Source organism: Paroedura picta, chromosome 2 (genome assembly GCF_049243985.1).
Source record: "Paroedura picta isolate Pp20150507F chromosome 2, Ppicta_v3.0, whole genome shotgun sequence".
Taxonomy (NCBI): domain Eukaryota; kingdom Metazoa; phylum Chordata; class Lepidosauria; order Squamata; family Gekkonidae; genus Paroedura; species Paroedura picta.
In genome coordinates, this window is record NC_135370.1 from 124,855,488 (window position 1) to 124,871,121 (window position 15,634).

A 15,634-nucleotide genomic window follows, 5' to 3' on the forward strand; every position below is an offset into this window, starting at 1 on the left:
TTCCTTGGGAGGTGGTGGGTTCTCCATCTTTGGAAATTTTTAAGCAGAGGCTAGATAGCCATCTGACGGAGAGGCTGATTTTGTGAAGTCAAAGGGGTGGCAGCTTACAGTAGATGAGTGATTGGGATGTGAGTGTCCTGCATAGTACAGGGGGTTGGACTAGATGATCCATGAGGTTCCTTCCAACTCTATTATTCTATGATTCTATGATATGAGTGGGTTTTTTCCTTTGATTTGTGCTCCTAGCTCAAATTTGTTGGCAATAGTTGATTCTACTTAGCTTCCAAGTTTTTTTTATCTTGTTTAGATATCTTGTTTAGATATGTAATCAATTTCTTCCTGGACACTGCATAAAACCTTTTAATTTCTTCCTCTTCATCATCTGTTGATCAGAATTTGCATTAATGCCCCTGATACAGTCCAACATGTTTCCTCATTATTGGAACAGCTTAATTTCTTCTTTTGTCTGTCATTTTCAGAGTAAAATACTTTGTAATTTTCTCACCATTTCTTGTGTTACAATTTTGAGTTTGATTCATATTTCTCAAATTCCATGTTCCTATTATATGTATTAAACAATTTTGCCCTCTATTTTCATACTCATTCACACTGGCAACGTCCTTTTGGCTTTAATACTGTCACATCATTAAAAATGGCCCTATTCATACGACCTCTGGTCTTCCCCTCTAGTTGAATGCCTTCTGACCTGTCAGTCCTGTCTTCCAGCACTATTTCTTTGGGTTGTCTCATCATAGGATTTTTAAGATATGAGATTATCAAAAGTTGTTTATCATTGCCTCCTTCTGCATAGTACTAACAGTATTAGCTAAAGTCTCACTGTTGTGGTCTATGATAGATTCTCTGCCAGTGTCATCTTCCACTATGGCTGCTGCCAAGTGGAATCTTTGAGGATTCCTCCATACCTACCACTATTGGAGCTGTCCATTCTCTTCTGCTGGAGGGGGTTTGCCGCACAGCTGTGGCGTGACTTCAGTCTTGCCTGGCTGGCAGGGGTGGGAATGTCTCCAGCTGCTGTCTCCAGCTGGGGAAGCACGGCAGCGTTCCTGCAGCAGGCACTGTGTTGTCCACCATATTGGTGGGACTGCTTATGGAGTCTTTCCTCAGTGATCAGTGGGATTTGTCTCTCCCTTGGCCTGGAGGAGGGGGGCTAAAGTCTGGGCTTCCGGCTTGGAGACCTGGGAGGGTTCTGGATAGGAATGTATTCAAAGGGGCGATCTGTCAATTATACAGGGCCTGGTCCATATTAGGCTTTAAAGATTAAAACCAAAACCTTGAAATAGATCCAGAACACTACTGGAAGTCAGTGCTGCTGCTGCAACACAAGTTTTTATGTGAGTTCTCCATGGTTTATGTGTGAACCCTGGCAGCTGAGAGAATATTTAGTGATATACAGTATAAGAGCAGTGAAAAATATCTGCCTTTGGGTTCTGGACCAGATGTGTTATTCTGGTCTGAAGTCAAGAAATGAGTTAAAGGCAAATGTAATCACTGCTGTGTATCACCACTGGCAATTATTTTCTTTTTTTCTTTTTGTGTGTGTAAGCTAGTTGATACTTTTTCTAAATATTATATCATACCAATAATGGTCTGCCAGAGTGTACTGGAAGATTGCAGTGTGCTCCCACTGGTTTCTACAGTTCTTAATGTCAGATTTCATCTATTTGTTGGCCCTTTTAAACAAAAAACTTTAAATAAACGCTAGCACAGAAATGCTGCAGTTTATTAAAAGGATTCACACTCTCCCACCCAGCTGACACAGGGACTTCGGATTTTCATCTCACAACAGTTATTATGCTAGCAGTCTGTAGGATTCGCAACTTATTACAGGTGATAACTATCTTAACATAAGCAGTGACTAGTCTCCATATTTTTCTTCATCCAATTTAGCTTTTACATAATTACATTTAATTCTGCACTTATTTCATTTCTTGATTTTTCATCCTGCTTTTAAAAAATACCTGCTACATAAAATGTGTTCATAGTAAAGATCCATTCATTGGATTTGAACAAATGGGCCCTACTCCATTAAAGCTTACACTGGAATAAAAATTTCAAACTCTTTAAAGTGCCACAAGACACCAATTTATTGTAATTTTTTCACTAAATTTTTTAGTATATTTGCAGTCATGTTAATAGAATAAATAATTTGAATGCATGCAACATTTCCCCCTCCATACGGTCTGAGCTCTGGTTGCTCATCTGTGGTTCATGAGATTTAGGGTGGTACATCCAGGTCATTTCTGCATTCTTTAAATATAGTGTAACACTTACCTCAAGTAGTCATTATATTTCTGCCCCTCCACATGACGTTGCCAACATCCAGCGTCTGGGCAATGTCTGGCCAGCTACATCCTCCATTTCAAAGTGCTAGTTGGTGAATCCCCAAAAGTAGATTCACCAGCATATGTTGCCGTACCTAATGGAGAGCAGCCCACAGCCCACCAGCCAAAGAAAGGTATGGAGGCTCAAATGTGCAAGGCGCCTGCCTCATCCTGTCCTTGCTCCTGCCCCCTCTTCCGATGGACAAGCATGCAGGAGATGGCCGAAAAGAATTTTTTCCAAACATGTCTCCTTTAAAGAAGCCTCCCCATCAGCTCACAAGGGGGATCTGGGCACTCCTCCCTCCTCCCCCCCTCCTCTCTCAAGAGACAGGGTGAGGAGCCTTAAGCCCACAGCAAGAGGTAGCCAGCTAGTGAGAAAAGCCCCCAAGCAGGTGCCCATGCCACCCACAGCAGGGGAACTAAGCGGAGTGTGTGTGTGTGTATGCGCGAAGGGAGAGGCAGCAGCAGCAGAACAGAGGGCTTTTTCCCCCCAAGTGAACTGCCTGGAGTAATGAATAATTATCCAATTGTACAGGCAAAGGTAAAAAAAATATCCCAAAAGTTGTAGCACAAAGCATGCCTCTCTAAGCTTCCCCCCCCAATCAGGAATGAGATTTATTTTAAAAGAGGCAAGCATCATAATTCCATAAACGGTGGCAATAAAGAAGCACTATGCATCTATGTGAATGCAGAATTCCAGAGAAAAGCTAGAAGAGATAAGAATGCCTTGTTAAATGAACAGTGCAAACAAATAGAAGAAAACAATAGAATGGGGAGGACCAGAGATCTTTTCAAGAAAATTGGAGATATGAAGAGAACGTTTCATGCAAAGATGGGTATGATAAGGGACCAAAATGGTAGGGACCTCACAGAAGCAGAAGAGATTAAACAAAGGTGGCAAAATTATACAGAAGAACTATACAAGAGCGACCTTAACATCCCTGATGACCACAATGGGGTAGTTACTGACCTGCAGCCAGACATCCTGGAATGTGAAGTCAAATGGGCCTTAGGAAGTCTGAGCAACAATAAAGCTAGTGGTGGTGACAGCATTCCAGTTGAACTATTCAAAATCTTAAAGGACGATGCAGTAAAAGTGCTACACTCAATATGCCAGCAAATTTGGAAAACTCAACAATGGCCACAGGATTGGAAAAGGTCAGTTTACATTCCAATCCCAAAGAAGGGCAATGCCAAAGAATGTTATTGTAATGATTTTTTTTATTTTCATAAAGATAGAAATATAGGATGCAACACGAGTTATTGATACAAAAAGCAGTAAATAAAATATAATCATCATTTGAAAATATACGACCCCACATTGACTCCACAGTGATATAAACTTTTGCCCAAAACTCTAAGAGCCATCCACATTTCCACTACATTAAAAAAAAGGCCTGTTTAGATATACAAAAGAAAAGTTATTATTAATCAACTTACTTGAGAGACCGTAGACCTCACGTTAACTGCTTGATACAATCTAAGAGCTATCCTGGCAGATATTTCTAGGTTTAAGTTAGATGCTTAACATTAAACATTTCTTATAGAACAGTATGAGTTTTGGCCCTGTATCAATACCCTGATGAAGGGAGAGGAAAGTAGGGCTTTGCCTTAAAGATGTACAAAGAAAAAAAATTACAAAAGGATTTCATAATTTCTCCTTATCCTTAATACAGATACATCTACAAACCATTTATACTTGACCCATTCTAAGAGCCATCCTGACAGGTATAAATTGAGAGCTTTGCATTTTCTACAGATCAATATGAGCTTTGGCCCTATAACAATACACCAATAAAAAAATAATAAGGGGGGAAAGCCCCATTTTATATTTCCAACACTAACGATTATATTACCTATATGCCTACTAAGGAAAAGAAACAAGAGAGAAAAAAGGCACTGCTTCCCCTTTTTCATAAAAATAGCAATGTAGGATACAGTATATGTTGTTAATACAGAGAATAATAAGATTTCCAGGTTTAGATTAAATGCTTAACATTAAACATAGAACAATATAAGCTTTCAGTCTTCTATAGCTTCTCCTTATCCTTAATTCTGAGACATCTACAAAACAATTTATACTTGACCCATTCTAAGAGCCATCCTGACAGGTATATTTTCAGATTTAAGTTGAAAGCTTAACATTAAACATTTTCTACAGGTCAGTGTAAGCTTTGGTCCTAGAACAATACACTAATAGAAGAAAGAAAAAATAAGGGGGGAGAACCCCATTTTATATTTCCAACACTAATGATTATATTACCTATATGCCTACAAAGGAAAAGAAACAAGAAACAAGAGAGAAAGAGACACTGCTTCCCCTTTTTCATAAAAATAGAAATATAGAATACAGTATAACATTAAACATAAAACAATATGAGCTTTCGGTCTTCTTAAGGGGGTCTCATCTCGAGGCTTGCTACATCTTGTCGTTCCCGTAGACTTATATTCTGTCCCATTGGCCTTTGAATGCCAAAGAATGTTCAAACTACCACACCATTGCACTAATTTCTCATGCTAGCAAAGTTATGCTCAAAATCCTACAAGCTAGGCTCCAGCAATATGTGAACCGAGAACTTCCAGAAGTACAGGCAGGATTTCGAAGAGGCAGAGGAACTAGAGATCAAATTGCCAACATACGCTGGATCATGGAGAAAGCTAGGGAGTACCAGAAGAACGTCTACTTCTGCTTCATTGACTATGCTAAAGCCTTTGATTGTGTGGAGCACAACAAATTGTGGCAAGTTCTTAAAGAGATGGGAATACCAGAGCATCTTATTTGTCTCTTGAGAAATTTATATGCAGGTCAAGAAGCAACAGTGAGAACTGAACATGGAATCACTAACTGGTTCAAAATTGAGAAAGGAGTTCGGCAAGGCTGTATACTGTCGCCTTGCCTATTTAACTTGTATGCAGAGCACATCATGAGAAATGTGGGATTAGAGGAGTCACAAATTGGGATCAAGATTGCAGGGAGAAATATCAACAACCTCAGATATGCAGATGATACCACTCTAATGGCAGAAAGTGAAGAGGAACAAAAGAGCCTGTTGATGCGGGTGAAGGAGGAGAATGCAAAAGTTGGCTTGAAACTCAACATCAAGAAAACAAAGATCATGGCATCCGGCCCTCTCAATTCATGGCAAATAGATGGGGAAGAAATGGAGATAGTGACAGATTTTATTTTCCTGGGCTCCAAGATCACTGCAGATGGGGACTGCAGCAAAGAAATTAAAAGACGCTTGCTCCTGGGGAGGAAAGCTATGGCAAATCTAGACAGTATCCTCAAAAGCAGAGACATCACCCTGCCAACAAAAGTGCGTTTAGTCAAGGCTATGGTATTCCCAGTTGCAATGTATGGGTGTGAAAGTTGGACCATAAGGAAGGCCGAGCGTCAAAGAATTGAGGCTTTAGAACTCTGGTGCTGGAGAAGACTCTTGCGAGTCCCTTGGACTGCAAGGCGAACAAACCAGTCAGTCCTAGAGGAGATCAGCCCTGACTGCTCTTTAGAAGGCCAGATCCTGAAGATGAAACTCAAATTCTTTGGCCACCTCATGAGAAGGAAGGACTCCCTGGAGAAGAGCCTAATGCTGGGAGCGATCGAGGGCAAAAGAAGAAGGGGACGACAGAGAATGAGGTGGCTGGATGGAATCACTGAAGCAGTAGGTGCAAACTTAAATGGACTCCGGGGAATGGTAGAGGACAGGAAGGCCTGGAGGATCATTGTCCATGAGGTCGCGATGGGTCGGACACGACTTCGCACATAACAACAACAATGCCTCTATGATTAGATGCATAGGCGTTTCAATGGAGGACTGATTAAAAAAAAAATTAGTGGGCATCGCGGGGGACTTTCAAAGCATGGAGAAATGGGATTAGCTGCCTGGCTTGAGTGAGAGGCAGAAGAGAGTCCTGTGTAAATTGCGTTGCTGTCTTTCGCCATTACCAGCAGCACTTGTGGAGGGGGAGAAGCGTGAAATGGCGGCAGAGAAGAGCAAGACAGCAGGAACAGTGAGGAGGGCCCAGAAGGCACAATTTTATTTAGTGTTACGCCACTCAGGTGGTATGTGCAGAAATGCCCCCAGTTTTCTGGATTCCCAAAATCACAAGTTAAAAATGACCAAATTGTGACCCGGCTGCTGGACAGCCTAGGGATGTTGTCGATGTCACGTGGAGGGGGCTCTATATGCTACCAACATGCGAAGGCTGTCCAGGAACATTTTCCTCATGTGGAAATGGTCTCTGTTTCTTGTTTTAAGCTAAATTTGTTTCTTTGAAAATGTATAGTGTTAAATGAATGTATTTCTTCTTTAGAATAGCTGCTGTAGTGCAAAAAATCTACCTTCTACCTTAAGTTATAAAAGCCTAATCGGAGACTGCTTTAATGCTGAAGATGATTTATACTTGCCAATTTGAGTTCTAACTGCATTAATTTGTTTGCCTGGATGTTCAATAACTGTGCATTTCCTTCCTTTGACAACTGGAACATATTAAATTTGCCTTTATCTAGACGTAGCATTAAACTTAATAACGTGTGAATTATTTATGTCCTTGTTCATATCTGTAAAACTGATACTTCAGGTACTATTGGCAAAATAATATTTTATAGCAAGATGGGTTTTTTTTTTTTTAGCTGTGATTAGGTTTGGAGGCAGATTAGATTTCTGCATTGGGAGAAACAGCTGCAGTTAGAACTTGCTGACCATAATGTTAGATATTAAGCATATGGTAATTATAAAGCATTTTGACTGAAACAATCAAATAACTTTAATTTCATTTCATTATTATTTCGAAAAAGCTAGTACAATTGGAATACTAACTGTGGATGGTACAAATTTTTACATGTCTGCTGTATTTCCCATGGTGCCAGTGAAAGGTACTGATGCTCCTCTCATGGGTTCAGCCACCTTATACAACCAGGAGCCATAGAATCATAGTATCATAGAATTGGACGGGACGTCCAGCGTTGTCTAGTCTAATAACCTGTCCAACTCAGGAACTCATAACTACCTGCCCACCCACAGTGACCCCAATTTCATGCCCATGTGATTCCCACACCAAAAATCTCTAGACTCCAGCCTGGCCTGGAGGAAATTCACCTAACATCCCACAGTAGCGGTCAACAATTCCCTGGGTATGCAAGGAAGGGCCACAAGAGACAAATACTAACACATCCTTCCCACCTACTCACAATCTGCCTCAATTCATAAGATCATTATTTTTGTCAGATGACTCTCTAGCCTCTGCTTAAAAACTTCCAAAGAAGGAGAACCCACCACTTCTTGAGGAAGCCTGTTCAACTGAGGAATCACTCTGTCAGGAACTTCTTCCAGATGCTTAACCAAAAATTCTTTTTAATTAATTTTAACCCATTGGTTCTGGTCCGACCCTTTGGGGCAACAAAATACAACTCTACTCCATCTTCTATAATCTATATGACAGCCCTTCAAGTATCTGAAGGTGCTTATCATGTCACCTCTTAGTCATCTTCTCTCCAGGCTAAACAGACCAAGCTCCCTCAGCCTTTCCTCATACGACTTGATCTCCAAACCCCTCACCATCTTCATAGCCCTCCTCCAGTTTATCTGTATCTTGAGTCCAACAGAGCTCTGCCTAACACATAGTCCACCCTATCTCTTGATATGTGTTAATAACTTGATCAGGTGGAGGTGAATAGAAATAGCTATACCTTTTGGTAATTATAGTTGATAGAGTTTGAGATACCGATACTACTTAAAAGGAGAACATACTCAGATTTTTTAATTAAATTAATTAACTGATCCTGTACAATTTCATTGCGTTTAAAGGAATACTTGTTACTGACAGACTTACAAATGTCTAGCAGTATCAGCTATTGAACATACGAAGAATGTTGCTTTCTCACAAAAAGCAGTACTAATCGATTTATTTTCTGGTGTTACCTAGAATTTGATGTTTCTTAGCCTTTGATTTGGTGGCTTTCAGTTTGACTATGATGTTGTAAAGGTGTTAATGGTCTGATTGATCATTTCATCTAAGATGGATTGGGGAGATTGTCCCTTCTGACTTTATTAGATAATTTGATTTGATGGACTTTGGTAAAGTATACTATTGAGTGAATATGAGAATTTTTGACTAGGGAATTTCTTGCTGTCTCTGAAAAATCCTTCCAGGATTTCATTTTGTTTTTTTTGTCCTTAAATCGCTTTTCATGTCACTGATTCAAAGGGGACATTGGATTTTCTGACACTTTGAAGTTAAGCATCATTAATGTTCCAATGAGCTATACGTTTTTGTTCTGTGTTCCCAAAGCAATAAAGTTCTGCACTGAATCTGGGGATGGAGATTGGCTGTGTATGCTTTGCTTGCCTCCATCTTTGAATCCATTATGAAGGTCTGATTCTGACTTTCAGGAAGCAGACACTTGCCAAACTTTCTGTATGCCAACAATTGACTATTTATTATGTCCCAAAAATTGATTTAAACTATTTACTTTTTTTGAGCAGGAATGTACATCTTTTCCTGTCCTCCCAGTCTTTTTAAAAACCAAAATGGAAGAAGTTTGGAATAGGGATGGGCACAAACCAGAAAATTTCAATTCACTTTGGGCTTCAAGGTGTTCCTAAACCAAAACTTCAAATCCAAACTACCTGGATACCCTAAAATTAACTGGCTCAGTTCAGTCCAATCCATTTCACTTCCCTTCTGCTTAGAAGCCAGGAGGGAGTGAAACAAAGCTCTGAATTGTCTGCCAGACTATGTGGCCCACTGTAGGTCTGAAATGGCTTGCAGCTTGCAGCCATTTCAGGGATCAATTTAACTCCATCCCATTTATCATTCTCATGTGCTCAACATGCCCTCTAGTGCTTGAAATGTTAAGAGAAAACAAGTTTAAAAGGTTTTCAGGATGCTGAAGAGCAAGGAGCTTTTACAGTGATTCTGTTTTGGATTTCTCTGTTTTTGTTGCCATGACATGCATTGTTGTCTTACGGTGGAGACTGAGGGTAATCTGTCAGGGATTTTATCAGGAGAAAGGTTTTTAAAGCTAAGAGCTGAAATGAGCCACTTCCTCTCTTATGTGAGATCCTTTTCAACTTACTGTTTTGTGCTAACCATAGTTTGATATGATTCTGTACTTAGAACTACAGCTATCATTTTCCCTCTAAGGCCGAAACCTAAATCAGAAACTCATTTTGTACCATCCGTTCTGATTTGAACAATTGCTTTCTGATTGGCAAAATGTTGCTAGCACTAAACAAGAAATAGAAAAAGAAGATGGGAGAGGCATGAGACTCTGTGAGAAGAATGCACTCTATGGCTTGTTTCTGAGATATGTATATATAGGGGTAATATGCCTTAGAGCAGTGGTCCCCAACCTTTTTATCACCGGGAACCACTCAACCACTGAGGCCCGGTGGGGGGGGGGTAGTTTACTCCTCTACTCTCAACCACTGCCCTAACGCTCTCTGATCGCTATGGTAATGTTTAAACATCCCTTCAAAATAAGATACAGACATGCCACAACAATGAAGTGTGTTGTAAAGGGCTGGGGGGGATGAACGTAAAGGGCCGGGGGGGGGGGGGAGAAGGCGTCCTTCGGGGCCCACCTCCAATTAGTCAAAGGACCACATGTGGTCCACAGCCAACAGGTTGGGGATCGCTACCTTAGAGGTAAGGTGAAAACATATTTATAGGTTTATGATTATTCTATTATTTGAAATTTATTTCTTGCAGTAAAATGCTTAGTCTTTCTTTTGTCATTGATAGTTCTGATTTAGTTAGCCACAAGGGTTGCTTGTCTCATTTTTTTTAACAGGTCAGTAATGACAGATCTGTACTACCTCAGTCAAACAGATGGAGCAGGTGATTGGCGAGAAAAAGAAGCCAAAGATTTGACAGAGCTGGTACAGAGGAGAATAACATATCTTCAGGTAAGAATTCTGAAGAAAGAATATATAACATGTACTGAATACACTCTTGCTAATATAGGTAAAATATGATAAAATAAGTCATCGTCAATAAAATAGACATTTCTGAAATATAAAGTAGTTTCACACAATATAATTAAAATATTTCATATATTATATAGCCGGCTATTGTGCATCACTTTATAAACTTATAAAGATATTCTAACAAATACAAAAATTGGACCTATTCATCTCCGTCTTGAAAGTGCCATACTGTTGTTTAGCTATTAAAAACCATTAAAGAACTAAATCTGACCTATGAGAATCTTTTCACACTACAAATGTTTGTGTTTACTCAAAACTTTATAATGAAGGCTTTTTGTCTTTAAGTGGTTTTCTACTTCTTACTCTAATCAACTTGTGTTACTGAATTCTCTAGCTTTTAGGATATTTGTGTGGGCATTCTTTGGTATTGGGTGCCTATGGCCTATTATGCACGGCCACTGAAATGGTAATATGGAGAACGCGGAGGAGAAAGAAGCAAAGCAAACCACTTACGCACGGGACGGAATGCAACACAATGGCGGCAAAACTCAGAATATCCGATTATGTATGCGGCTACTCCGGAGCTGCTTCTGGTTGCGCCATGGTCCCGGGAAGCTCCACTTTCTTCCGCATCTCGCTAATGCGGCTTTTTCGGCTGTATATGTTGACTCTGTGCCCAGTTGCCACCTGCAGCATGCATAATTGGCGATTTTAGCTGCCGCCATTCCACCCTGAATGCGGACCTTCCACTTTGTGCATAATGGGCCTATGTGAAGCACGGGCTGTTTCCGTAGTCCACAAGCCCATAGCTTTTCAACCTCTGCTATCCCTTTACTTGTATCTGTATGGTTAAAAGAAACACTAACAGAACTGATACAGACTCTGCTGTCCATATTATCTGGTTCTAAACTGTCACAGAAAAAGACACACCTATTAAGATATGGATTTAGGGGACACTTCTGACCATTTCCACGAATAGGGGTAAAACGCAAGTGGCTTCCTGCTTGCAAATGCGGAATGGTAAATCTCAAGTTCGCAGCCGTCCTCACAGGGTGATCCGTCCTGCATTTTCCCTCTGTCCCATCACGGCTTTTTGCCTCCTGACGAGGTTGCAAGGGAAAACAAGTCAAAACTTCTCCCTCCACTCCTTGGCTTTTTAATCACAGTAAGCCACCAATCACAGCACAGCAGTTTTCTCGTGGACTGAAACTTTCTCCCACCCCATCCCAAAATTATTATTTTTTAAGGGCACTTCCGCATTGCTATGCGGTAATGCCACAACATGGATGCATTTGTAATAAAAATCAACACTGCCCCGTTGCTATGGAGAAATACCAAAACAATACAGCATCCCCCTGTTGGAATTAATGTTTTTGGGGCCTTTATTTCTGTCTGGGTGGATTTCTGAGGTTCTGAACATGGTCAATTCTATGAACATGGTCAACCCAGCTACTGAACAGCCTCGGGATGCAAGCAACGTCATGTGGAGGGAGCTCTAAAACCCACCAATATTCGAAGGCTGTCCAGGAACAGATTCCTCATACAGAAATGGTCTTCTGTCTTCCTCCATGCAAATCAAGGTAGTATACAATAGGTTACCAGGAAGTCCAGGCACTGACAAGGCCCATAAGTGCTTGGTTTTGGTGAGCTTGGTCTATCATGTATTTTTCAACCATGGGGAACACATGCTAATAGTTCTAACAAAAATTAGTTCTCTGTGTCAGGAGAAAGTGTGTTATAATTAAGGTTGCCAACCTCCAGGTGATTCCTGGAGATCTCCTGAGGTTGCGACTGATCTCTAGGTAATGGAAATCAGATCCCTTGAAGAAAATTGCTGCTTTTCAGGTTGGACTCTATGGCTTTACACTGCATTGAAGTCCCTCCCCAAATCCTGCCCTCCTCAGTTTCCACCCCCAACATTTCCAGATATTTACTTCCCTGGAGCTGGGAACTCTAGTTGCAACACAGATCATGACCCAGCCAGTACTAGTTTCTCATCCTTTCTTTCAACTCTCTTTATGGTGCCTTCTTTTATTTCTCAACTATCATATTTAGGCCCTATGACCTTTGTTCCTATAGGTCAGTCATTAGCTACCCAAAGATTTCTTAGACATCTCAGTTCTTTTCCCTCTACTGCTTGAAAGGCGTAAGATAATTATTTTTTTAGAAAACACTCTCAGTAATTTAGTTACTAACTTACCTGTTGTGTTATTTCTCTCATGATGTTATTTATGCTTTCCTAGCCTTAACATTGTTATACCAAATTGATAAAAATTGGATCACACTTTTAATTCAAATGTTACGGGGAGATGATCACTACAAAAGATTTTCATTACAGTGAATTCTGCTGTTCTTGGAAGTAATTTGCCTGCTACAAGAATATAGTCTAAAACACTAGAAATATAAGTAAAGTTAGCTGTTTGATCAGATTACATTAAGTCCTGGTGGCCATTTAAAATTTCCAAATTAAATTTTGCTGTTAAATTTAATGAGTAGTTGCTAGCAATGTTGATGCCCCTGTTCAAAAATATTCTACTGATATGCAGTGTAGAGAAGACCAAGTGTTCTCCAAACCCAGATTTCAGAAAATCCACATTACTTGCACTGAGTCTTGCATTCAAATCATCCAGGATAATAATAATAATAATAATAATAATAATAATAATAATAATAATAATAATAATAATAATAATAACAACAATAATAATAATAACAATAATAATAATAATTATCATCATCAAAAGCTAACCAGAATTTTGTAATAAGAACCAAATCTTTTAAACATGGAACACACACATTAATTATATAAAAAATCACCTACTATTTTAACTAAGAGAGTTATTGCACTATTATTTTTAAAGTATGTTTAGATATATTTAAATTTAAATCCTTTCTCACCCAAGTTATAGGGCCACCCTTTGGATGTCCTCTATTAGTCATGCTAAAAGTGGCTTGTAGATTAAAAACTTCAAAACCGTGTAGATTAATTGGGGTTTTAACTCAAGTCTCTTATAAATACATGATGAAAAATCCTTCAATATTTCTATCAGCTCCCCATCTTGTTTACTGTGCCAACCATGACTATTACTTGACAATATGTAATCATATTCTGTAGTTGGATGTGTCATTGTTCACAAGTAATCATATTTGCCTTTGGATTGATAACAGCAACATTGGATCTATGAACAGCAGGCTTAGACAACGAAACACTCCTATGTGAAGATAGGTGGGAACCAGTTGATAAGTTCCCTTAATCGGTTGCTTATGAATTATTAGGGCAGATCCCTCAGTAATTGTGATTAGTTTCAGTCCAGTTGCTAAAGGAACAACTAGTTTGTAACTTTGCTCTTGTAGTATTACTGTATTCTGCTAGGGATCTCTGAAATCACTCAGGTGCATGGCCTCAACCACATCTTGTAATTCTGAGTTCGGAGCAATTGTGTTATGCTCCACATACATAATAAAATCATATTAGCTGAAATGTAACTACCGTATTTGCCGGCGTATAAGACGACTTCCCCCCCCCTGAAAAACATGCCTTATACGCCAGGTGCACTTCAGTTGGGATAGACATAGCTGCCCATAGTGGCCTCCCGATGCTCCCCCGGTGCCCATAGTTTAAGGTGACCAGAATTAAGGGACGCCGAGGCGGAGGCAGAGGCAGCGGTGGCGCTCCCCCCCCCACTGGGCTCACCAACTCTGCTGCTGTCTTGTGAACTCCTCCCGGCTCGGAATTCGCTGGGCCCGCCAAACTTGTGCCTGTGTGCACGCCCCACCTCGCCGCAGCAGCGACGGGCCCTCCCTCCCAAATAAGACTCTGAAGCGGGAGGGGGAGAGAGAGCTCCCGAAGGGCCGGCCGGGTGAGCGAGTGGCGAAGGATTGGAGAAGGAGGAGGATTCTGGGGGGGAGGTGCCAGCCTCTGCTCCCCCTCCCTTACCCTTTCGCGGTTTTCCTCAAATCTATATAATCCATTTGATTAATTCTGTACTGTTAGGTACTGTTTCTTCTCCAGATTTTTCCTGAAAATCCACCCTTCCATGAATCCTTTGATCCAGCTCCTTATTTTTCACCCTCTTCTGAAACTAAATTTACGTAGGTGCAACTGATCCGTATTTGCATGCCTTGTGTACCTTTACCTTATCTCTCTCCTGTAGGCAGAGTTTAAATTTGCAAAGAGGTTTTAAGCACCAGGATGCGTAAATAATAAAAACAGTTTTATTGTGAAGATAAGCTACCGTCTTTAGAAAAAGGAGAGGAGAGAGAGACCCCTAATAGTCTAACTCAACCTTTCTCAATGTTTTTACCATTGAGAAACCCTTGAAACATTCTTCAAGCTTCGAGAAATCCTAGAAGTGATGTATTCATGCAGAATATGACTGGGATGTGTTGCTGTGTACATGCACAGCTGTATGTTATCTAGACAATATCAGAAATAATATAAGAAACAACCCTTAAGTTTTTAGATTTCCTAAGTTATTGAACAAATCACCCTATTCGCCTCCATATCTTCACTTTAGTTTGAGGTAATCCCATTAAGTAGTTTATGGTGAAGTTTATTTTAAGAACTTAATTTTTTTAAATAGTAGAATAGCTTGCAAGGCAAAATAAGAAAGTAGCAGATGGCAAAATATTTGTAAACTGATACTTTTGAGAATATGGAATTAATCTAAATGTACTTTTTTAGAAACAGTAAAATACCATCATTATCTGAATCAATTGAAGTGTAAATTTTCTGCATTGGGTAAATATGTAGATAAATAATGCACTATATGCTTTGTCACATTGTTTTGGAGAGAGAATTTCCAAAAGCTGCACTGTTATTTTTGTTGTTGTTCTGCTTTACTAAGGAACAAGAGAGGTAGTGTGGTTAATATTGGATTAGGATCTGGGAAATCTGTTTTATTTCCCCATTATTCCATGGGAGTGCTATGGGTGATCATGGAACACTCATACTTTCAGCATTACCTGCCTACAGGGTTGTTGTGAGAATAAAATGGAGAACAGGAGAATGGGTCCTATTGGGGAGAAAATATATTGGGGATATAATAACAAAATCAGTAAATGAAGAAGATTGAATAGCATGAGAGTGTGTGTTTGTGTTAAAGAGTTAATAGTTTAGATGATAGTAGTCCTACAATAGAGATCTATTATTTGGCATATTTTCCATTAATATAACTAACTATACTTTTACTTTCTGTTCAGCTTCCATCTACCATGTATTTTATGGAAAATTAATTACTGACTATAAATGAATGAGATGCTTCCTATAATTCTTTATCCTAAGTAACTACTTACAGTGCTTTTAAAAGCCCAAACTTAAATCTTTATGCTGGCATGTGATTGGTATAGTGCTGTAGTCAG

At 39.8% G+C, this 15,634-nt stretch overlaps 1 protein-coding gene across 3 annotated transcripts in view; it reads left to right on the forward strand.

Moving 5' to 3' along the window:
• The window catches only part of FUT8 (fucosyltransferase 8), a 145,835-nt gene that overhangs the window by 61,594 nt on the left and 68,607 nt on the right, over positions 1-15,634 (forward strand). For all 3 annotated transcript variants that reach the window (XM_077322472.1, XM_077322471.1, XM_077322473.1), the window contains one exon: positions 10,138-10,252. In XM_077322472.1, the coding sequence (XP_077178587.1) occupies positions 10,138-10,252 (115 nt within the window). The remainder of the gene's footprint in view (positions 1-10,137; positions 10,253-15,634) is intronic.